Here is a 24,836-nt window from a genome sequence, read left to right as displayed (position 1 = left end):
CCTTTTATTATTATTTATTTCCTGCCATTCTTGGTCTTTTATTTCATTCAGAGTGATTTTGGTTTTCTCCCCTTGGTCGTCTGACCTTATTTTCTTTGTAACAGACACTCGCGTCGGCCTGGGAAACTGCGTCGGACAATACAGCAGCGAGGAGCAAGTGTAAAATCAAAAAGAAAATAAAGCGAGGGAGGACAGAGGAGGGGAGGAAACAGAATCGTATTTAGGACGAGGGGAGAAGAGAAAAAACTGAATCTGATATTTTGATGAGGGAAAGTTGATCGCTCGGGATTTTCCTCGGCCTGTTCTTCTTTTCTTCATAGAAACAAGAGAAAAAGAGATTGAAGCACAAAAACAGGAGAAAGAGTGAAACACGATTGAAGAACGATAAAGAAAGTTCAGCTCTTACTGACAAGACACATGTTAAATATCTTTTTAATCCGGCAAAACATTTCTTGTGCTGTGAATTTTACTCAACAAGAGACATTTGAATATTATTTGAAGAGAAGAGTAATTTCAGTTTCCTGAACGTGTTCTACTTCTTTTCTCTGACGAATCAAAACACCTGAAGAGGCAGAAACGTCCCAGAGAAGAGACTGGATTTTTTTTATGGACAGAAAATCTATTAATCGATGAATCAATTAAAACACTTTTAAAACTACAAGATTAAATATTTTTCTTTGTCTACAAAACAGAATATTTTCTGTGTCGGTCAAAATGACGAGTGGAGAGAGAGATGGAAAAAGATGCAAGGGAGGGAGGGATGGAAAGGAGAGAAGGGGAGAAGAGAGAAGCAAATGAGAGGGAGGGAAGCAGAGAGGGAGAGAGGAGGAAGAAGTAGAGAAGAGAAGGAGAGGATGGGGAGGCAGGGAAAGAGAGAGAGTCAAAGAAGAAGAGAAGGAAGGGAGGGAGAGGATAAGGGGGAAGGCAGCGGAGGAAAGGATGGAGTCAGGAGAGGAGTGACAGGTAAAGAAGGAGAGGCGAGGATGGAGTGGGGGAAGGAAAGGAGTGATGGAGGAGAGGGAAGGAAGGAGAGGACAAGGCCAAGGAAAAATGAGAGAAGAGAGAGAGACAGAACATCTGCCCATCTGTTTATACTTCTTTTCTTCCCTGGTGTAAATGGCAGAGAGGATGAGGTCCAGCTGTCTCACACACACACACACACGTGCACGTATGCGCGCACACACACACACACACAGACTAACACACACACACACAGCACAGGGAATTCAGTAGGCAATAATAGAGAGAGACGTTTGCTAATTCAAACTAATGGAGGGAGATGAAGATGGATGAGAGAGGGAAGCGGGGAGCGGAGCGAGAGAAGTGTGGAGGGCGAGAGAGGGAACGTTACACAGAGAGAGAGAGAGAGAGAGAGAGAGAGAGAGAGAGAGTGCAGGAATGAAGGAGAGAAAGTGATCGTTTCATTCTCAACAGAAAACTAAAACCTGAAGGTAAAAATATTCAAATAATGACGATAAATATCATAATGAACTAATTACTGATTAAAAACCTATTTAATTAATAAAGGAACAATGAGAGAGAGTTTCGACAAATTGGGGACAAACGCTCAGTTGGACTCAGATGAACTGATAACTGGTGTTCAAGGGTCAAAGGTCAAGGTCACTGTGACCTCACTTTGCCTCATTTGTCTGGACACCTTGAGCCAGTCTCTTAAAAGTAGCGTTGAACCAACGTTACCATGACCAAGACTTAATCGTATTGAAGACCTCATATTTTATGTCTTTATATCTGAACATCCAACCCTCTGTGTCTCTGCGTCTCCTCCCAGGAGGCAGCGAGTGTTCCTGGGATAAGGAGCGTCTCACCAGCCCCCCTGCTGGAGCCCACAGTGGAGGAGGAGCAGGGGGAGGGGGGGGCGGAGGACCACAGGTCGGAATGGTGGGAGGAGGAGCGATGGCAGGTGGAGGGAGGGGGCCGGCCATCGGAGCGGTCAATCAGCAACAACTCCAACAGCAGCAACAGCTACTGGCTAACAGTGAGCACACACACTCACACACAGACACACACAGACACACACAGACACACACACAGACACGTTCAGAGTGTGTGTGTGTTTCAAGTGGTGGCAATATTTGTTAATGTACGCCATTTAATCTGTTCCCATCTCCTGTATTAACACTCTGCCTGGATTAATCAGCACACACTCTACTAAATGACTCAATTCATCAACACCACACACACACAGACACACACACAGAAAAACACCCATTCTCGCTCTTTTTCTTATTGCAGAAGTAATGTGTTTGCACAAACACACAAACACACACACGCACACGCTGGGCAGCGGGAGGTGACAAACACTCACATTGATTATTCTATCACTTCAGTTGTCACGACAACAGCAATCAGTGTTATTGTTTCATTGGAATGAAAGCAGCCACTGCACTTTGAGAGTGAGTGTGAGTGTGTGTGTGTGTCTGTTGTCGACAGCTGAGGCAACTCCTCTTCAATGTCTACATCTTGCGGGGGAGGGGGGTCTTTCAGGGTGAGAGGGGTGAGAGGTCAGAGGTCACGGGTCAAGGTTGTGCTTCGGGGTTAAAGGGCTGAATTTCAGTAAATGGAAACGTCCTTGCAAATGCAGTCAAATGTGTCGTGTGTGTGTGTGAGTGTGTGTGAGTGTGTGTGTCTGTGTGTGAGTGTGTGTCTCATGAGCAAAAGAGAGGAGGAAGGGGGAGTGAGTGACGCATGAAGGAAGAGGGGGAGAGAAAGATGAAATGATGAGAGAAACAAGGCAAACAAGAAAATAAACACAGAGAAAAGTGGGAAGAAGAGATGAATGAATCTGTGAATGAAAAGAGAAAAATAATCAAAGAAGAAGAGAAGAGTGATAAAAAGAAAATGGACAAGAGGTCGACGGTGACACTAAACAACAGAACCTCCTTCTTTTCTTTCACCTCCTCAGCCTTTAACCCTGCCACCTCCATCCCTCCATCCCTCCATCCCTCGCTCCTCCTCAGCTTTGTCAACTTTTATTAGTGGAGCGTTTGACACCTCGCGCTCCGTGTCCTCAAGGTTCAGTTCAACACGAGTTCACAGACGCAAACAGACTCTGGTCGTCTGTTCTGTTTTATTTACCACAACTGGATTTCATATTTTTATAAAAATAAACAAAAAAATATCAAACAAACACATCAAGAGAGCAGAAACACGAGATTTGTTAATCAGGTCAACGGTCGGCTGGAGTCCAGCCACAACAACACAACAGTTTTAATGTGTTAAACAACAGTGACAGATGAGACTACGGTGGCCCTGAGGCTCAAAACACAGAGTCTCAGATCACAGAAGGGGAGGGACAACACTTCTTGTTTGTGATTGGACAGAAGTCCATGACGGCAGTTTAACATCATTTCCTGTTTCTGTTCCTCTGATCCTATTGTAAACTTTTTGAATTCGAATTTTATTAAATGTCACAGAAGTCTTTTGTCCTCACTCTCCAGGGTTGGACCTGCCCTTCATGATGATGCCCCACCCTCTGCTGCCCATGGGGTTGCCCCCTGCGTCCGTCGCCATGGCGATGTCACAGATGAACCACCTCAACACCATCGCCAACATGGCCGCCGCAGCCCAGCAGATCCACACTCATGTCCACCGCGCACCTGTCATCAAGGTGACACACTTTATTATTACACAGTAAAAAGTCTTTAAAGAAAAACTTTACAGGATCCTGTTAGTTACGAGAACAAGATAATCAATGATAATAATAATCAATTATTAGAAACTCACACTCCAACTGACAGTGGTTACAGACTGGAAACCACCTGTGACGAGGTGGTTTCCAGTCTGTAACCACTGGTAACCACTGGTAACCACTGGTCAAACAGCCTCTAATGATTCACCACAGACGTCCATGTTGAACCTCAGGACCTGATCACGTCTCACTCACTCGTCCCTTCTGTCTCTCTCTGTCTCCAGGAGAGAGTGTGTGACAGCCCCTCTCTCTCTCCGTCTGTGGACGAGGCCAACACTCCTCTGCAGTCGCAGCCCAGCAGCTCGGCCTCCAGCTCGCCAGAAAGACTGGGTACGAACACGCACACGCACACCCACACACACACACACCTGTTCGACTAAAACACAACCTCACAGTTTTGGAACTATAACGGGACCAGCAGCCTTTTGAAAACTTTAGCAGTGATGTATGGACATAGACTCTTATGTATCTGTAGTATCACCTGCCCAGAGGTCGGTCTACTGTAAAAAATGTACACACAAGGAGCATGTGTGTGTGTGTGTCTGTGTGTGTGTTGGTGCACAAACACCAACCCGCTGTACTTTTTCTTTCCACAGGACTAGTGTCAGCTGATGCAGATGTTGCACTCAGCAACCCTGCTGCAGCCAACAAGAAAATAACAAAGGACAAAGGTTGGACCACACACAAACACACACACACACACACAGACACACTTATATAAGAGAGGATATTCCATTATCCACCTTAATCTAAACCCTTACCCATTTTCTTTTGACAACTGACAAATTGTCCTCACTTAGGAGGGCTTTCCTCATCTACTGTATTCACACACACACACACACACACACACACACACAGACACACACAGACACACACACACACGCAGAGACAAAAACCTGGTCACACACGCAAACAGAAACAGAAGCGTCAGGATGTTCGGCCGCTCCTATTGATCACCTGTCTCCGAACCATCAATCAGAGGGATTAGGGAGGGAGAGAGATAGATGGAGGGAGGGATGGATGGAGGGAGGCGGGTGAGCGAGCGAGGCTAAGTGAAGGAGGCATGGCTAAAAGGGGTCGAGGGGTCACGCACTAAAAGCACGCGGGGCCTCTCCACCCTCCATTACTCTTCTCCCCTCGCTCTGTATTTTCCATTCTTTTAAAACACATTGTTTTCATCCTTCTCTCCACCTTTTCCCTCGTTTCCACTCGATCGTCCTCCCGAGGAGCGACCGCTCGCTTCAGCAGAGAAAAACGCTTCCTTTAAAATCAATAGCGGAAAAAAATAACCTCTTGGTTGTTCGCCAGCCTCAGAGTTTTAAATACTACATCTGTGGGGTCAGAAGCACTTCACATAGCGACCGGGCCACACTGCTCCTCTAGACTCTCATCTTGTGAACACGATATCACAATAACACCTCGAGGGAATTTGTTCAAGTTTAGCAAAAACATCTTGTTCGAGTCAAAGATGAACTGATTAGAATTTGGTGGTCGAAGGTAAAAGGAAACTGTGACCTAACAACATCCAAGCTGTTTCCTCACGAACGCCTCGAGAGAACCCTTTCAAGTTTGGCCCAAATGTTCACTCACAGATGAAACTTTTTAGATTTGGGCGGTGAGAGGGCAAAGTGACAGAGGCCAAGAGACGAGAAAGAAAAGGACCGGAGAGAAAGAAATAAGGAAAACGGAGAAAGAGAGTACGGGAAAAATGGAAAAGAGGAAAAACAGGTGGGAAAATGAGTGATGGGGGGGGGAAAAGATGAAGATGAGTGAAAAAAAAACAGGTGTTGAAGTGGAGAATGAGCGATGAAGATAGACATGAGAGAGGAAGGGATGTATGGATGAAGTGGCAGATAGGGGATGGTGTGTGTGTGTGTGTGTGTGTGTGTGTCAGAGTGCATCTTAATCAGCGTTAATTTCACAGCAGAGTTAACCCAGTTGTCAGTGTGTTAGGCATTAAGGGCTGAGCAGACACTGTGACGCACTCGCAATGAACACACACACAAATCAAGGATGTCTTTAATCCCTGCCAATTAGTAGCGCACACGATCGTCTGAATACTAACGACCTCTGTGTGTGTGTGTGTGTGTGTGTGTGTGTGTGTGTGTGTCTGTAATTGATTTCTTTGATGTTGCTCCGTTGCCTTTTACACCTTAGTAAACATCAACATTTCATAAACTTCAACGTCGCTCAGGAAAACTTTACTTCTGTTTATGTGTCGCTAATAAATTTTCTAATAAAGTTCGTACGAGATCTTTCACAGTCAGAAACTCACTTCTTGGCTTCTCTTGCCGAGAATTAGACGAGAAAAATCCAGCGACTGTTTATAAAGATGAACGATCAAAATCTGGGGAATCTAAACGTGATCTTTTCTTCACAGAAGAGTCATCGCTGGGACAAGCCCTGCCCCCCGGCTTCCCTGCTCCGTTCCTATTCGCTGACGGTTTGTCGTCAGTGGAGACCCTGCTCACCAACATACAGGTACGATCCAGATTTTATTGTTTCTGATACCAAACATGATTTTCTAGAACAGTTTTGATTACACCGATTATTTAATTAAATGATTTGGTTAAATCAGAATAAGCTTTTCACATACAAGGAATTCATCTTAAAGATGTTCTGCAAAACAGTGAGAAATATACAAACAAAATAAAAAGGACAACAAAGTTTAAAATATTCACGATTTATCACGATGGAAAAATCATTAAACACTGTAAATGCTCCTTATTGTGGATATAATAATCAAACCAGACGTCATAAAGAAGCTAAATCCTTGATTTCACTTGCAAATGAAGTTGTTTTCCATTCATATACTTTAGCATTTTGTTGTAAACGGTCCTTTCTCTGCCCTCAGGGTCTGTTGAAGGTGGCGGTGGAGAACGCTCGGGTGCAGGACAAACAGATCCAGGCGGAGAAGAGGGAGCTGAAGATGGAGCTCTACAGGGAACGAGAGATGAGGGAGAGTTTGGAGCGACAGCTCACCTCCGAACTGCAGAGCAGAGGTAGATCAAGGTTTATCACATCATTAGCTTCGGTAGATAAAACACATACAGGTGTCAAATCCTACACATATATATGATGAATCCATTCTTCAGGCTATGAACTAAAGCGTCACACAACAAAGGGTGAAATGTTCCTTTATGTTCCTCCTCCAGCCTCCATCCAGAAGCGTCTGAAGAAGGAGAAGAAGGCAAAGAGGAAGCTGCAGGAGGCGCTGGAGTTTGAGTCCAAGAGGAGGGAGAGAGTGGAGGACGCTCTGAAACACTCGTCCTCATCCTCCCCCTCTCCTGAGCCGCTTCACGCCGCCAACAACAACATCAACGCCAAGAACAGTACGAAGTTCATCATGTTTTTATATTTGAGATATTCTGTATATTTACCAGTTTCTTAACCAATCCCTTGTTGTACATGAGCTGCTGCTCTTCTCTGTCTTACCTCCACTTACTTCAGTCATCGTCATCACTGCAGAACAAAGGAAAACAGCAGTTTGATTATATCGCACACATCTACAGCAATATGGTTTTTAGGGGCCAATGGGGATGTTGACATTGGGGAGTAAAACATTTTTCCAATTCTGATATCTCGGCCGTTATATATATATATATTTAAACATTGTTTGGTTCAGACCTTCAGACACTTCAGTTTAGTCTGAACCTAAACATCAGGCGGCTGCAGCCGGATGAAGCGTTTCATTCATGTTCTCCGTTCCAACAGGAAGACGTCTCCAGCCTCTGTCATTACAACTGGGAAACTTTACCATATTAATGTTTCCCGGAACAACGTCCGGCCACAAAAATTAATTGAGAATGTCGTCCGTCGTAATGTTTTTATTTCTAACATCAGTTTTTTTTAGGGAGCAGTAAAAGAGCTTTGACAATTAACATCAATAGGAAAAACAAAATAACAGAGTAGTGTGCGGACCGGTGTTTTTCTTTGTGGTTTGGTTTCCTTTGTTTACGACCTGCACGGTTACAAGGTGCTGTTTGCTTTTTATTGGCCGACCCACTGAGACTCTGTCTTGTCTTTGTGCTTCGTACCAGACGCTGCTGTAGCCGAGGATAAACCTGAACTTAATGGAAACCAGCAAGACAACAGTGCTGTACAAGGTACCTGAGCGCACGCACACACACACACACACACACAATATAAAAAAACATAAAACGCACACAGACGCCACACATTAAAAGATATCATACGGTACAGAAACGCAGACTTACACATAGGCACATGCATGTATGTGTGTGTGTTGGGGCCCAGGCTAGATTAGTGCAGACATTTAGCAGACGCTGTGGCCTCCCTTTGATGTGAACCTTACAACACGTGTGTGTTTGACTCCATGTGTGTGAGTGTGTGAGTGTGTGTGTGTGCGCGGATATCCAAGGTCTTTGCAGGCCCAAACATTAATGCTCCGGTTGGACCTGTAAAGACGTCTAGTGGAAATATTTTATTACTTTTATGTCAGTTTGGACTTGGTTGTATTTAATCAGGGGATGTGTGTGCGTGTGCGTGTGTGTGTGTGCGTGCGTGTGTGTGTGTGTTTCTCTACTTACATGTAACGACAAGCGTTTCCTCTACCGCACTCGTACAGTAGCTCATTTCAAAAGCTTGACTCGTCTCTCTCCTGGTTCCGCTCGTAAAGCTCGACTTAGCGGGTCAGCGCAGAAGAAATAACTGGGGGTGGAGATATAACATTTAAGAAATAAAATGGAGTCAGGTGTGTGTTTCTACGTTTGAAACCATTTCACCGCTCCTCACTTGCTCAGCTGAGCCGTGTTGAAGGTGAACACTTGGTTTTTTGAAGTTAGAATGAAGAGTTTGGGTCGTGGAAAAGAATACATTATGCCAATGAGGGTCCTCACAAGTATAGCAGTGAAGGGGGGGGGGGGGGTGTTAGTATGCATGTGTCATCCTCTTTCCACCAGCTGTGCTCAGTCCTGCCTGACATTGAAAACCCTCACTTGAAACCCTGTGTGTTTAAATGAATATCTACAGGCACACACACTCCCTGGGTGTGTGTGAGTGTGTGTGTGTGCTCTCTGTACCTGTAGTTGTGTATTTTAGTGTGTGTGTGTGTGTGTGTGTGTGTGTGTGTGTGTGTGTGTGTGTGTGTGTGTGTGTGTGTGTGTGTGTGTGTGTTTGATCCACACTCTAGTGAGACAGGGAACTCTAATTAGCTCTCTCTCCTCTTTAGACCCTTTTAGATCCTCTCTCTTCTGCAAGCCAAGCACTAACACACACACATACACACACACACACGGACACACACACACACACGGACCCACCTGATTTCATTAATGTTGATTGGCCCAGTAGGACCCCTTTGGTGCCTCGCTCACACACACACACACACACACACACTCATCCCTCCTGCCATAAAAGCATTTTGCACCTATGGTGGTTTACTTACACACACTCACACACACACACACACACACACACCTCCCCTGCCTCTCTCACCTTCCACACTCTTAATTAACGAGTGAAGCGAAAACTGCTGAATACAAAGAAAGACGTCGCATTACAATCAGAACGAGGGAGCGAGGGTTAAAGAGAAAAAAGTGAGATCGGTTTCTCTCGCTTGTTCAAAACCAACTGGACTAATTGGCTGTAAAAAATAAAGAAAGGAAGGAAGGAAGGAAGGAAGAAGAGAGGACGTCAAGGAAAAGGGAAAAGTGAGGAAGAAGGGAAGGAAAAGAAGAGTAGGAGGTTTGGAGGATGGAGGACAGAAGCTGAGGATGAGGGGAAAAAGGAGGAGAGGAAGAAAAGAAAAAACCTGAGGAAGCAGAGAGGGCGTTTGGAGGATGGAAGAAAGAAGAAAGAAAAGAGGACAAGGAAGAGAGAAAAGTGAGGAAGAAAAGGGGGAAGAGTAGGATTGTTTGAAGGATGGAGGACAGGAGGGGAGGATGAGGGAGAAATGGACTGAAGGGAGGAAAGGATAAGAAAAGAAAATGAATGATGGAACAAATGATAAAACAAATGGTTGAAACAAGGAACAGAAGAAGGAAAAGAGAAGTGAAAAGGTGAAGAAGGGAGGAAATAAAGAGAGAGACAAGTGTAGGGAGGAAAGAAAAGGATAAAAGTGAGGTAATGATGTGGGGATATGTGAGGTGCAGAGGTGGAGGAAAAGAAGGGATGAAGAGGAAAGGAAGAAAAAGGGGAACGAGGAGTAAAATGAAAGGATGAGGAGGAGAAAAAAAGGGGAGGAAAAGGGGAAACAGATAGGAACGGAGGAGATGGAAAGAAGTGATGAAGAGAGAGGAGGTGAGGAAGAGGGGGGTGCGAAGAAGGGAATGGGTGAAATGGATGAAGAAGAGCAAGAGGTGGAGATAAAGTAGGAAAGAGGGGGGGATGAAAAGAGGTAATACAAAATGTAGAGGGAGGAAAAGAACAAAGGGAAAGAAGGAGAAAGGGCAAAAATAAAGTGGGGAAAGGAGAAACAGAGAAAGGGGGAGATCGTGGAGCGGAGGGGAAAAAAGTGGGGGTGCGTGGAGGAAGAGGAGGAGGAGGAGGAGGAGGAGGAGGTAAAGGAGGACACGAGGGGGAGGAAGTTGAAAAATGTGACCTTGTTCCAAGACCTGGTGACATTTCCTCCACCTGATAAACTCTTAACAAGGCAGGTCAGCATCATTTTTAAACCAGGACACACACACACACACACACACACACACACACACACACACACACACACACACACACACACACACACACACACACACACACACACACACACACACACACACAGTTGATCGTGAAGGGAAACGGGGTCAGATTTGTGACAAACAGGAAAAAGGAGCTTCAGACGAGGAAAGTTTAGTTCAAACAATAAATATTCTGTTTTAAAAATATTATTTCTTTACGTGTCGCCTTCCTATATTTTTGCATCGTTATGAAATGCAAATTTAAAAATAAAAAAATCGATAAACAAGTCCGAAATTTGTTGTTTTCTTAAAGTCTTCATTGCACAACACATTTAAACTGTGATCCAATCTAACATGTGGACTCACTGAATGTTTAATAAATGAAATGAAGCAGTTGCTCACAGCTGCACTTCCTGGGATGAAAAGCTCCAGAGACGTTTTGGGAAAACTGGGAAAGAGAAGAAAACATAAATATGAGATGTTTTGAGGAAATAAACAAGTTGTGACACTCTTCATATTTTATCTTTTCGAGGAATCAGATTTAGACGATATGATAATATTGTATTGCTTTAATAAAAAAAAAAAAAGGACTTATTGGATTGACTTTGTTTTCGCATTTTCACATTTAAAAATCATTATTTAGGTTGAAAAACATTTGTCTTTTTCAATTTTGAGTTAATTATTTGCTGAATTAAGGCGGAATATAAATTAGAGAAAGATGTTTTTATCGCATATTTTTAAGCTAAAATGAAAAATTTGAGTTATAGTTGAGTTACAGCTTCAACAATGTGATTATTCACTAATTATTGTAAACTGATCAAAGAAATTTAACAAGGTGAATACATGAAGGGAAGTTCCAGATCAAAATAAGAACATTAATCGATATGGAAAATAATCATTGCGTGAAGCATGGCTTAAAAATAACAATGAAATTGATCCAGCAGCAGAAAATGAACAAATCAGAACAACAAACGACAAACGAACGGAGGAATGAAGTTAGAGAATTTAGTTTTTTTTGGGGGTGAATGCGACTCTCAAGTTACACGACAGTTAATAAGCACCAGAGCAAACCTGCTGCCTAAAGGAGAAAAAGAAAAGGACAGGAGAGGACAGAGAGAAGAATGGGTCGGGATAAAAATAATACGAGAGTAACAGATAGAGGACAAGAGGGAGGGAGGTGAGGAGGAGTAGGAGGAGGGAGGGGATGCATGCAGAATAGAGGGATGAAAGAGGAGGAGAGGAGGGGGTTTGAGTGCATGGTGGGGTGATAAAAATAGGGAAGGGCAGGAGATGAGAGGGATGAAAAGGAGGGAAGGTAAAGAATATGAAGGAGGAAACGAGGGGCGAGCGCCAGATGAAAGAGAAAATTAAAAAAAAAAAGTTTCTTATTCCAACATCTAACCCGTTTCATATCTTAAAAAAAAAAAAAAAAAAAAAAAAAAACGAGTGATCAATAGAGGACGAAATGAGAAGGTAAGAGGACGACGAGGAGCGAGAGGGAGGAGAAGTAAAAAAAAAATAATAATAAAAGTAGCGGAGGGCAGGAGGAAGAGGAGGGGGCAGGTTTATGGTTGCTGTTATGCAGAAATGTAAACACTTTGCAACGTCCGCAGAAAACAATGACACCGCGGGGAGGGGAAGGTGTGCACGTGTGTGGGTCTGTTTGCTTTGCATGCGTGTGTGTGTGCGTGCTCGGTGTGTTGGTGTGCACGTGCTCCTGTGTGGGTGGGTGCAGCAACGGCACTACGGGGAGCGGAAGGAGAACGACGGAGGTGAAATGAGAGAGAGGGAGGGAGGGAGGGAGGGAGAGTCGACCCCGGCAAAATTGGAGATATGAGATTTCAATCATAAACGGATGAAAAGGGAAAACAAGTATACAAAAACCACATCCTGCTCTAATTATCCAGATGAAAGCCTGAGGTTCCTCAACAAATTAGACGCAACATTTAAAAAAAAAAAAAAAACGCTCGAGCTGCAACAGCTGAGTTTGCAGCAACGAGGGCAAACGGCTGAAATCTAAAACCGTGGATAAGGTTTGACTACACGTCTCTAACTGTAGGGGGCGCCGCCATCTTGACTTAGTGGCGTCATTTGTGGAGCCACCCTATCGAGGTCCCGCCCATACAAGCGCTTAGCCAATCACGAGTCAGTCTTAGCTGTCAATCATGACGCCTCCGCCCGTTTTGTACATCGTCACGTGAATGTTTGCTTGTGTGAGGCGTTTTGTAAATAGGTTTAATTCAGAGTACAACACAAACACTAATTCATCGAACAAATAATCAGAAGTTATTAATCATTTTGTTGTTGCTGTGTTTACTTACAGATTCCTTTGCATTTTCGTTTTTTACCCAGAATCCCGGCCGTTTCTGAAGACCCCCATGATGTTTTAGAGCGAGGAACTGCGCCTCTCGAAGCCCCGCCCCCTTCCCACCATCTCGCTCCCACCCCCCCCTGCACAGAAGAACTCCACCAGCCCGTTTCCACAGCAACCACGGCTTCCACGACAGCAACGACCTCCCCCGGCGGGATTCTAACTTTGCTACAATGCGACATTTTGATGTCGCTAAGAAACATTGAGACTACTAAGAGACACGCCCCTTATCTGGACTCATTTTGGGGCCGTCTCTCTCTCTCTCTCTCTCTTTTTCTCTCTTTCTTCTACTCTTCTTTTTAGACAAACTTCACTCCATTCATTCCTCTTTTCACTTCTCGTCCCTCGTTCATTTCAAAAAGTAAAAATCGTTCCCAAGAAAAGGCGAGGGGAAAAAAGAAAAGTCAACACGGACTGGACTGATCAACGCACGTCATCGTGTTCGGACATTGTGCGAAAAAATGAACGACTTGATTGGACGACTGAGACTCTCTAATTGGTCGGATCACATCACGTGACTCACTGGACTGAACCAGGCTCTTTGCGATTGGTGCTGACGAGATAAGAATGTTTCCATGAAAAGATGAAACTTTCTTTTTTTTCTTCAAACCCCCCCCCGCCCGTTTGGATTTGACGCGACTTCAGCCATCGACACCCTCTGATTGGACGGTAATCAGCTCATCGGAGGCGCTCAGGACGCAGGACGGAAAAGAGGGTTTAAGAATAAAAAAAGAATTTAAAAAAAGACGTGTAAAGAAAATATTTGGATGGAAAAGAAACTGAGGAAAACAACTCGAGATGCTATTTCTGTCTCTCATGTTTCATTCATTTTTGTTTTCCGTACAGGGACCTAAAAGAATGCATGGGAAAACTTATGTTGTCCTTTATTTTATCCTCCGTACACTCATCTCCCCTCGTGTTCTCTTCTCTGATTTGTTCTTCACCCTCTTTTCTCTTTTCTATAAAAATCAGCATCTCTTCCTATAAGATCTTGAATCCTTCACTCTTCCTTACTTCTTTCCCTTTACCCCCCCCCCCCCTTTCTCTTTCTATACGGAGGCATTACTCTGAAACTGTTGGATGCAGCTTTTCAATGTATGAAGTATTTTCTATCACCCTTGACTTGTGAAATCCGTTTCTCAAATGACGCAAAGGTTGAAAAAAAAAAAAAAAAAAAAAAAACCCTTTTTTATTACGATGGAGTGATTTTTAGACACAATATTATATCCTGAAAGTATGTTGGATTCTCTTCCTCAACAATGGACCTTTTCACCTTTTGACCCCCGCTCCTCCCCCCCCCCCCCCCGTGACCAGTAAGTAGTCGTGAAGTTTCTGGCGTTTGTCAAGTTAAAACTAAGGAGCGCTTCATTTGTTTGAACTGGAGGATTTTTAAACGACCCAAATGATACATAATCAAATTGGATTTTTGGGGAAGGGGGATTCAAAACAGTAATGAAACGTACCACAGGTGGATAAATCAAGCGCTCCTCAGCGACGTCAAACACCAGGGGAACTTTGTATCCCCCCCCCAGATTTTCTGACCTACTACGAGTGCAGACTGTTGTGTTGCAGTTTTGTTTATTCCACAGCGTGTTTTGTTTGTTTATTTGTTGATTACTATTTGAAATGTGTACGTGAGGAATGGGGGCGGGTGGGGCCAGGGTGGCTGGGGTTTGGGGGGGTTAAAGGGATATTCCGTGTAGATAGAAAAATAACATTCAGCGTTCTCTTGTTTTTGTTTTTATTTCTCCTGATGATCTCTCAAGTCTGTCACTGTTCTCTGGGTTTGAGCTGACTGCAAATATACAGTATTATAATGACTGGTGTCTGCTGGTGATTCTCACACACACACACACACACACACACACACACACACACACACACACAGCTATAGTGTTCCTATAACTTTTATTCCCAGTAAACGACGAGCCTGCTAACAGATGAACGACCAACTGCTACGACAAGTACTTGCACTCCGAGTGAGTCCACCCAGAATAGAACAGCAACACGGTGACTATGGTATTTTACTTATGAAGCAATTTATGAGAATTAAACATCCTCTGGAGAACATGAATGTTTGTACGAAGGTTCACAGGAAACCATCCAATAGATGTCGGGAATATTTCAACCAGGACCAAAGCCGTGGAGCAGCTGACAGACTAAAGCTACAGACTAAAGCTACAGACTAAAGCTACAGACTAAAGCTACGTCCTCAGTTAGTTTTCTCTCGGGCTCGGACGGGTTTAGACAGAACATCTCAGCCCAAGATGCACGAATCCACAGTAATGCAGCAGGTTTAGTTCCAGTGCTCGGTTTGACCCGGACCACCTCTTCTGGACCGAACCTTTCACACCTGATAAGTTTCATTCAGACTAAACCCAAAGGTCTGAAGGTCGGAACCGAACAAGACGTGAAAGAGCCCCAACACGAAGCTGGTCCTTTCATTAGAAATAAAAAAGTATATATAGTAGTTATATAGGTATAACCATATAACCTTTATTTATCACATAATCATACAAACACACACACTCTGGTATAATGCATTTCACGGTCACACAGAAGCCGGAGAGTAAACACACACACGTCGTCTATGTTCCATTTAGACTGTATATTTACTCTGCATTACGAGGTTAATGAGGTGAAGCCTCTCTCTCTCTCTAATGGATCGCTACCTCTCTCATCCCATACTTCTGTCTTTACTTCCCTCTCACCTCCGTCACCCTCTGCTTTCCTTCTCTCTCTCTCTTTCTCTCTCTCTCCTTCCTAGTGTCACTCTTTTGATCTCTGCTTTCCATTTTTCTATCGTGTTTCATCCCATCCGTCTCTTTCTCCTCTTCTCTCTCCATCTCTCTCCGTTTACCAAATAGCTGATGTCACTTTTTCCATTTCCCCCTAATGGAGGCAGAAACACAGAGCGATGGACGGGTGGTGGTGGTGGAGGTGGAGGGGGGGGGGGGGGGGGGGGGGGGGAGAGAAGCCAGAGATGAAGAAGGATGGATGGAAAGCGAAGGAGGCAACGAGGAAGGATGAAAAGGTGACGGCGCAGGAAACAGAGATTGAAGGATCCGAGAGTCGACGTGGGAGAAAATGAGGGAGAGAGGAAGATGAAGAGATGATGGACAGACAGAGCAAAAAGAGGTGTAACATGATGAAATGATGAGCGTTTAGAGACGGGCGATAGAGGGAGGGGCAGAGGATGATGGGTAATGAAAAGATAGAAAGTGAGAGGCCCGACTGGGACACTGACCCGTCAGGAAAAAGGTTTATCGTTGATTTTTTTAAAAGGCGGAAGTTTACCCGGAAACACTGCTGATGGTCAAACTAACGACTTTCACTCCAAACAAACTCAGAGCAACGGAAAGATTTCAATTTGGGAGAAGAAGAAACACTGAGGATGAGACTGGGGGGGGGGGGGGGGGGGGGGGCTGATGAAAGGATGGAGGGAAAATGTAAACGCAGGAGGAAAGAAAAGAGGGATGAATGTAATGATGGAGGGAGGATGGAGAGAACAGAGACATTCCCAGACAGAGCAGGCTGTTAAAACACACACACACACACACACACACACACACACACACACACACACACACACACACACACACACACACACACACACACACACACACACACACACACACACACACACACACACACACACACACACACACACACACACACACACACACACCTTGCTCCATCATTAGTCTTCATTAGAGTCTTTATGAGGAAAATTAGAAAGGGAGTTTCCTCCCAAACTGAGCCCTGGGGTCCAACCTGTGTGTGTGTGTGTGTGTGTGTGTGTGTGTGTGTGTGTGTGTGTTTTTAATTGTGGTTAATTTCTACATGGGGTTCGGTAGATGAAGAAAGGAAGGAAGGATACAGTGTGTGTGGAGGGAAGTTGTGGTATAAATAAGTGTGATACATGCGTGCCCACACACAGGATGTGTGTTTTCATGTTTGGACAGTGGTTAGAGACAGAGAATAAAAGACGGAGAGAAAGAAGGAGAGATGGAGTGAATGTGACAAAAAAGACAATGAATTTAAAATGTTCATCCACAAGGGAAACAGAACTTTAGTAAAATCGTGCTCCATAAATTCATTGGTCAAGTCATTATATAGCACATCTATAAATTAGAAAGTAAAACAGGAAGCATTGACACTAACAGAGTAAAATAATCTTCCTAAAAGTCTAATATCTGAAGACTTGAGTTCAACCTTCGTCTGAACAAAGAGGAGAAAGAAGGATTTTCAGGAAACAATCTGATGTTCACGTGTTTTGGGTCAAACAGAGAAACCTGATCTGAGTCGTGCTTCGTGTCCGAGTCCTCACAAACCTGTTAGAACACAAAGCCTCATCCCTGGATCTACACCCGAGAACCTCAATGAAAGAGTGACATGGGACAGAGAGTGTGTGTGTGTGTGTGTGTGTGTGTGTCCCCTGTCGTCTTGGTGCTGACAGGTTCTCATTATCCACCGACAGCTGGAGGAGGTCATTGCTACTGTCGACTCTCAAACGCACACGCGCACACACACACACGCACACACAATAGTTGTGAGGACCCTTAATGACGCGATGCCTCCAACTCTAACCTCAATAATTTATCAAGTACCAGAAGTTTCTGAAAAATGTCCTCACTTTAATTTTTAAGAAAATGTGTCATGAAAAAACAAGATATATATTACAACAATATTTTCACTTTCTAAGATTTCCAAATAAGATCGTCCTCTGAGTGTGGATGAGTTTTATAAATCACAAATGTCCTTTTTATTATAAAAATATTGTGGCTTCATAAATGTCGTCAATGAACAGAGAAGAGTTTGAAGACACTGGAACGCGACAGATTACAGATTATTTGGGGAAAATCCCGATAACGATATTAAGAAGTAAACAATTTCAGATACTGTTTCATCTGCAGATAAAACTCTGTGTGTATGTTTCTGAAACTTTTATTTTAAGGACCAAACAAAACAGAAAATATGTGCGTTTGTATTTTTATTTTACATTTTTTTTAAAAAACTATTTTCTTGATTTAAGTTTTATATGATATACGTTTATATATATTTTTTACGTCCTCATGTTGATATCGGTCCATATCAGTCGGGCTCTTGACGTCAGTGCGAAAAACCTCTTCCGCTTTCGCCAGGCTAATTTTAACAATGAACATAAGCGATGAGGTGACTCTGCCCCCTAGTGGGAAAAACATGTTCTGCTCCGTGTGCTCATAAACAACGCTGCTGCTGCTGCCGATAAACAGCACGAACATCATGAGCCTAACAACAACTGAGTAGTCGAGTTGGTCATTTTGGAAATATTTACTTTGCACGCTCACTGAGGAGGATAATAAGTGTGAGTGTGTGTGTGTGTGTGTGTGTGTGTGTGTGTGTGTGTGTGTCCGCCCACTGAACTGGTAAAACAATAAACACCACCTCATTCTCCATCTCTCTCATCTCTCACACACTCATTTGCTTTGTCCTTCCCTCTCTTTCAATTTCACCCACACAAACATACGGACAAAAATACGTACACACAAACACACAAATCCCTTCATCGCGCTCACACACACACACACACACACACACACACACACACTCGCACACACAAAATCACACAGACACACAATAAACACTTGTCATTGGTCGGCATCAGCCGTTTATTCTTGCCGGAGCGAGGGATTTGTTTTTGTTCTTCCTGTCATTCGCCCATTTGACTTGATGGATGGTGGGTGGTGACGCAAAACACCTGCCCCACACACACACACACACACACAGGCACACACACAAACAAACACGACGTTCTTGCATATGTGGAAACACTTCCTTTGAAAAAACTAAATGACAACATTTAAAGTCTCATAAACACACACACACACACACACACACACACACACACACACACACACACACACACACACACACACACACACACACACACACACACACACACACACACACACACACACACACACACACACACACACATCAAAGTCAAACCAAATCCCAAACTTTCTGTAGAAAAATTGAAAAAGATAAAAATCTGCTAATTTTCCATTTATTATTGTTTTGTCTATTTTTGTCAGGACCATAAAAGGAAACACACACAGACACACACACACACTGTTCCCTCCATGCTTGACTTGCGATGTGGCCTGCAGTGTAAACAACAGTTTATCTTCATACAGGACAAATGGACAGACGACAGGAGGAGCGGAGAAGAACGTAAGCCAGAGGTCGTCGGTTCAAATCCCACAAAGAGACGGGAAAAGTGCGGACGGCTTTCCTCAGTGACTTCAAACCAAGTAACCCTTGAGCAAGTCAACATCTTGCAGCTAAATAGACATTTATTTTGCTCAGGAGTGGAACAAACTAACTTAAACAATCTCACGTTAACGTGCTAGTCAGGCAGCCACCGGCTCAGACTCACGTCACGTTAGTAAAAATGCAAAGTTAACGTCATGCAAAAAAAGCCTCTTTTCTCCAACAACTTATCCAACCAGAAGATCGGATCGTGACAAAATTTATCAAATAATAATGACACTGATCATTTAACATGTAAATCATCAGAGAGGGGGGGGGGGGGGGCGGGGGGGGGGGAGAGAGAGAGAGAGAGAGAGAGAGAGAGAGAGAAACAGCAGCTCTGATGTAAACATGGACAACAGGATGTGAATGTCATCAGACCAAATGTCGGGACAACTATTTCTGTCAGCTGTGATTCTGTGTGTGTGTGTGTGTGTGTGTGTGTGTGTGTGTGTGTGTGTGTGTGTGTGTGTGTGTGTGTGTGTGTGTGTGGCCCATATGGTATCATGGGAATAAAAGGAGAAGCCACACACACAGACACACACACTTGAACTTTCTCTCACACATCAATGACAGAACTGGACTCTTCAGATTGATCCCAAATTAGAAACTGTTTTTCTTTTTTTCAAACAGACGGAGAGGAGCTTGGCAGACGAGATGAACACTTGGGGGGGAGAGAGAGAGAGAGAGAGAGAGGGAGAGAGAGAGAGAGAGAGAGAGAACGTGAGAAAGAAAAGAGGGATGGAGGATGAAGGAATTAAAATAACTGTAAACAGTGAACGAGGGCGGCTGAGATGGAAATGGACCCGCGGGGACTCGGTGTGTGTGCATGTTGTTTTAGCTGCACGGCCTTGGATTCCTCGCTGACCTTTACAGAGAGAGCAGCTGCTCGTCTCTTACGGTTTTAACTTTGGGTTTTGTTCTCTGCTGCGACCACGGCGCTCAGAAAAGCAGATGGAGGGACCGAGCGACGACGGCGGAGACATCCTCCTCTCGCTCGCCGACCTCTCTGGAAGAGACGGCGGGCCGAGAGACGGAACCGGTTCAACGTGAACCGAGAGAAATACGTTTAAAGAAAAATTGGCAAATATTTATTTTCTGCTCTCTTTCATCCAAATAAAGCTTTTTTGCTTCAGTTGGGAAAGAAAGGCAGAAGTAAACCGAGAGTTTGGCTGAGCTGCGTTCTTTCAACGTTCACGCCAACAAAACACACTTTGAACGCAGTTGAAAGGACGAGTTTTCACAGGAAGTTAGAGCCGCTCGACTTTGGACCAAAAAATAAAACTCCACATGACTTGCATCCCGTTTTTTTAGAGATGATCTCGACAAGTGGCAACGAGCGGAAGATTTCAAGAGAGAAATTAACAAGTTTATTTTAGCTTCAACACATTTTAAAAACTCTCCAGACGCTGCACATCACAGGGAAATTATCATTATCATCCAGATTAGACTGAATGTGAATGTGACTGATATTACAATTCATTTATTAATAGTTTTTATTATAACAAAACTGGTAGAGAAAGGAATTAATTGTAAGTCTGCAACTTATGACGATAGATTAATATTGATTATTTTTTCTAAATGTGTTTAACCGATAAAATGTCACAAAAAAATCCTGATAAAAGATGAAATGTTGTAATTGGATGTTTCGTCAAACCTGCAGAATATAGTAGAATTTTAAACTATTTAATTCACAGTCACATGAAAGACAAAAGGAGCAAATCTTCATTTAGTTATTAACTGATTATGGAAATATTTATCTCCCCCAATAATCGTCTTGCAAATTAATTATTCAAACATTAACTAAAAACCGGTTCCTCAAACAGAAACGAACGTGAGGACGTTTTTAAAACACAAACAAACGTCTGTGTCTCCTGATGAGAGCAAAGAGGAGAAAGGACGGAGAGAAGGACGGAGAGAAGGACGGAGAGAAGGACGGAGAGAAGGACGGATAGGAGATAAAGGGAGGTGTGATGTGTCGTTGTCAGGTCTGCTTTACTATCATTACACAGCCTAAACGTGCAAAGGTCAGCTGTTATTAATGGCAGGCCCTGCGGCGGCTGTAACAGTGTGTGTATGCAAATGTGCGTGTGATAGACAGACAGCGAGTGTGAAGCCTGCATGTCACACCTTTCTGCTCTAAATGCCACGCAGCCATTTGTGTCGTTGCGCTGTCGTCTCCACGGGGCTCGGAGCTCAGGGTGCGTTTGGAAATTTGACCCGACGCTCCCTGCACCGCTCGACTCCACCGACGCTTCATTCCGTCTGTGATGAGCTGAAATCTGCTCCTCAGGGAAATGAGAGTAGAAGAAATAGAAGAAATAAATAATTATCAAACCTACTTTACGAAATCCACAGGAAACACGTCTCTGTTTGTTTGTTTGGGTTCAAAATTATATTATTTTTTATCATTAATGGTCAACAAGGTTATAAATAGAGTGATGGATTTTTACCTACGCAGCCTCCGCAGGATGCAGCCTTCTCCAAACGAGTGCTCGTGGTTCTTCTGCTTCTTGTATTGTTTGGATTGTACCTTTTTGACTTTGCTCTGTGAATCGTGAACTGAACTAAATGAGCTTAAACCTGGAGTTAATGTGAAGGACACGTGTCTTCAGCTCCGCTTCACATGTGAACAAACACAAACTCCGAGCCACAAAATGTCACCTCGTCCCGGTCTTTTGCTTTTCCCCCCAAAGGACAACAAATGCAGAACGAATGTGGTGAAAATGCGTGAAGTGCTGCTGCTGATGATCTGCTCCACCTGATGTATTTTTGGCTGCGGCCGTGTCCCAGTTGTGTGCGGCTCCTCGGTGTTGGGAGGCAGGTGAAGGGTGTCTGGTGACAAAATGCCTGGTGTGTAGCCTATTTTCCGGGTTTTGACCTTCTCTGAACACACCGCTGTGAGGAGAACGAAGATGAATTGGAGCGCTGAGGCCGTCCACTCCAAGGGAAAAGAAATTATTAAGTGTTTGTGTCGGTTTCTCTTTTCGTTTGCCTTTTTCTCTGCCTTCCTCGTACCTTTGTATCTCCCTCCATCTCTTCCTCCTCCTCTTCGTCTCTTGTCTGCAGAGTAATGGAGCGTTGGAGGTCGACTCCAGGTTCACAGGGAGGGTTTGGACAAACAGCAGAGAGGCCTGTCTGGCGTTTAACCTACGTGACATAGAAACACAACAAACCACCACCGAGGTAAATAAAGGAAAATGGATTCCGGTTAACGTGGGACATTTGAAATTTGAGCCTCTGCAGCTCCAGATATGAAGGAGTTTGTCCCACTGGATCCTGAAGGGTGAGAACATCAGATATGATCTCGTCGACCTCCTTCAAACATCTCGTTCTTCTTCATCTCTCGATTTCCCAACTCTCGTAATTTCCATCTCACACACACACACACACACACACACACACACACACACACACACACACACACACACACACACACACACACACACACACACACACACACACACACACACACACACACACACGGTATGTGCTCAGTCAGATTATGACTTGGTCCTTATAAGGATGGTATGAAGTGCATATGAAGGCACTGGAAGGTCTCCATACGTAACCCCTGGAGTGAGTGTGTGTGTGTGTGTGTGTGTGTGTGTGTGTGTGTGTGTGTATATATATATATATATTCAAACCTCAAAGAAAACAATGTGTGTGTGTGTGTCCGCATTTGTTCTCTGTACATTCCATTTCCACCGTCCAGTGTCCAAATAAACTGCCAACCAAGGAATAGCTGATAAAGAGTGTGTGTCTGTGTGTGTGTGTGCGTGACAATATTTGTCCTGTGTTATTGGAGCTCTGAGGCCACAAAGACTTCTATAAACACCCAGCTGTGAATTATTCAACAAATAAACACCTCACACACACACACACACACACACACACAAGCAACATGAACACATGCGCCCCATAAACAAAAGCACAACTAAACAAGCAACATGATCGCACACGGACACACACACACTTGTCAAGGTGTATCTAGTGTCTCAGTCCAACCATGAAACACACACACATGAAAGTGTGGATTTGATTGTTGAGGAGAAAAAGAAAAGGCTGATGGGTCGAATTCACTCTTCACTTTGGAAACAAAAACACACACACACACCATTTCATTTTGTCTCAGCTTAAGTGGATTTGTGTGTGTGTGTGTGTGTGTGTGTGTGTGTGTGTGTGTGTGTGTGCGTGTGTGTGTGTGTGTGTCAGCTCAGCACAAGCAGAAACATTAACGGTTACTTCAGTGGTGTGCTGACACCTACAGGTTGAATGAGGTATTACACTGTTCACACCGTCAGGGTGTATGTTACGTCATCATCATGACTGTAACTATTTGTCTTTGCTGATTTTTCCTTTTGATATTATTTAGGAACCAAAACTACAGAATTAAAAAGAGAAACACAAATCAAAGCTCCGACTTCAACAACAGGCTCGAGGAGACGGAGGCGAATATTAACAGACAAGTTCATCAGTTCAATAAAACTCCAAACAGTTCGATCCATAAAGATTCATGAGGTCAAACTGATTTAACTCCAGAGAACTTCCATGAAATCAAATATCAAAGTCTCTCAGTTGTCAACAAGTTCTCAACAAATCAGTTTACATCATCAAATCATCACAGAATTAATATTCTCTTCATCATCAGAAATACATTCAGATAAACACAGAAGAAAAAGCAGCAAATTGTCGACAGTTCACTGATTTTCAACACAAATCATCAGACACACAAACTCATCACAACAAATCAAAAGCAGAGCTCAACCCCCCCCCCCCCCACCTGGGACAACAGTCCTGACACAGAGGCCCACACATCAACATCATGACACATCTGGACAGAAGCAGCTACATCAACACATCTGTAGTGAAGGTCAAAGACACAGAGGAACAAACTTCCTGAACAGCGGTCGACTCTCATCACTGCAACTAATTATTAATTTCCTGATCAATCAATCAATATGATTATTAGACTTTTATTTAAATCTATTGATGTGTAAACAACTTGAAAATTGCAAATAAAAGTCTATGGCACCAAAACAAAGAGGCTTCAATCGACAATGATATAAAAACACAGAAAACCAGCCAATCTTAATTTTTAATTAAATTTCTGTCGATCACCCAATGGATTAATCCAATAACTTTAATATCGAACAACTGAAATATTGTAGAAAACAGCCGGTGACGTTTACCTTTGGTGATGACAGGAAGCTGATGGGTCCTGAGAAGTTAACATTAATACAAGTCCAAATAGAAACACGTGTTCTTCTTCCTGAGCGCAAACATGTTGGTCCACGTGCGTCTGCCGCCTCCAATCAGAGCGCAGGAGCAGGTGTGTTCTCCCGACGCCATCTTGTATCAGATTTTGTAAAAGTGTTGCCACATAAACTTAAACATGTGCAGCTAATATCATTTTAAGCTAACGCTACTTAGCACCCTGCTAAAGGTGAGTGCAGTGAGGAATCATGGGTAGTAGTCTTCACCTTTGAAGCCACGCCCACTGCTACAGTTACCACGCCCATTACCGTCTCATTCTGGAGATGATATTTTTAATATTGAGAGAAATTCATGGCAATAATTCTTCTGATTTCAGACCAACGCGATCGGTTTACATTCAATTAATTTAATTATTGCTTCATCGTCTAATTGATAAAGAATTCTACAGGTTGTTATTTGTCTGTTTGTTAATTGACCAAGAGAAAAGTTTAAATAAAAACTCTGTACGTTACTTTGATCAATAAAAACTGAAAAAAAATGGTTTTATTTCACGTTGAACACATGATTTAATTTGAACAGAATTATGATTTATTTATATTCGTTTTTT

At 43.5% G+C, this 24,836-nt stretch overlaps 1 protein-coding gene and 1 long non-coding RNA gene across 4 annotated transcripts in view; one reads left to right on the top strand and one right to left on the bottom strand.

The window, feature by feature from the left end:
* The window catches only part of dachb (dachshund b), a 61,488-nt gene extending 46,950 nt beyond the window's left edge, over positions 1–14,538 (top strand). The window contains exons 4-12 of one of the 3 annotated variants that reach the window (XM_034568857.1): positions 1,790–1,996; positions 3,459–3,628; positions 3,934–4,039; positions 4,306–4,380; positions 6,090–6,190; positions 6,564–6,711; positions 6,865–7,041; positions 7,750–7,815; positions 12,671–14,538. In XM_034568857.1, coding sequence (XP_034424748.1) covers positions 1,790–1,996; positions 3,459–3,628; positions 3,934–4,039; positions 4,306–4,380; positions 6,090–6,190; positions 6,564–6,711; positions 6,865–7,041; positions 7,750–7,815; positions 12,671–12,717 — 1,097 coding nt within the window. In that variant the 3' untranslated portion in view covers positions 12,718–14,538. The remainder of the gene's footprint in view (positions 1–1,789; positions 1,997–3,458; positions 3,629–3,933; positions 4,040–4,305; positions 4,381–6,089; positions 6,191–6,563; positions 6,712–6,864; positions 7,042–7,749; positions 7,816–12,670) is intronic. The other 2 variants (XM_034568858.1, XM_034568859.1) reach the window with 2 other exon arrangements.
* On the bottom strand, positions 9,790–24,456 carry LOC117751945. Its single transcript, XR_004611945.1, has 3 exons — positions 24,205–24,456; positions 22,031–22,162; positions 9,790–10,795 (listed from the first exon to the last, which is right to left on the bottom strand). It is a non-coding gene; the product is annotated as an uncharacterized LOC117751945 (long non-coding RNA).
* Positions 24,457–24,836: the final 380 nt, after the last annotated feature.

The sequence above is a fragment of the Hippoglossus hippoglossus genome, chromosome 18 (assembly GCF_009819705.1).
Source record: "Hippoglossus hippoglossus isolate fHipHip1 chromosome 18, fHipHip1.pri, whole genome shotgun sequence".
In the NCBI taxonomy this organism is placed as follows: domain Eukaryota; kingdom Metazoa; phylum Chordata; class Actinopteri; order Pleuronectiformes; family Pleuronectidae; genus Hippoglossus; species Hippoglossus hippoglossus.
The sequence above is the reverse complement of the archived record's forward strand: the minus strand, read 5'-3'. Positions and strand labels throughout refer to the sequence as shown.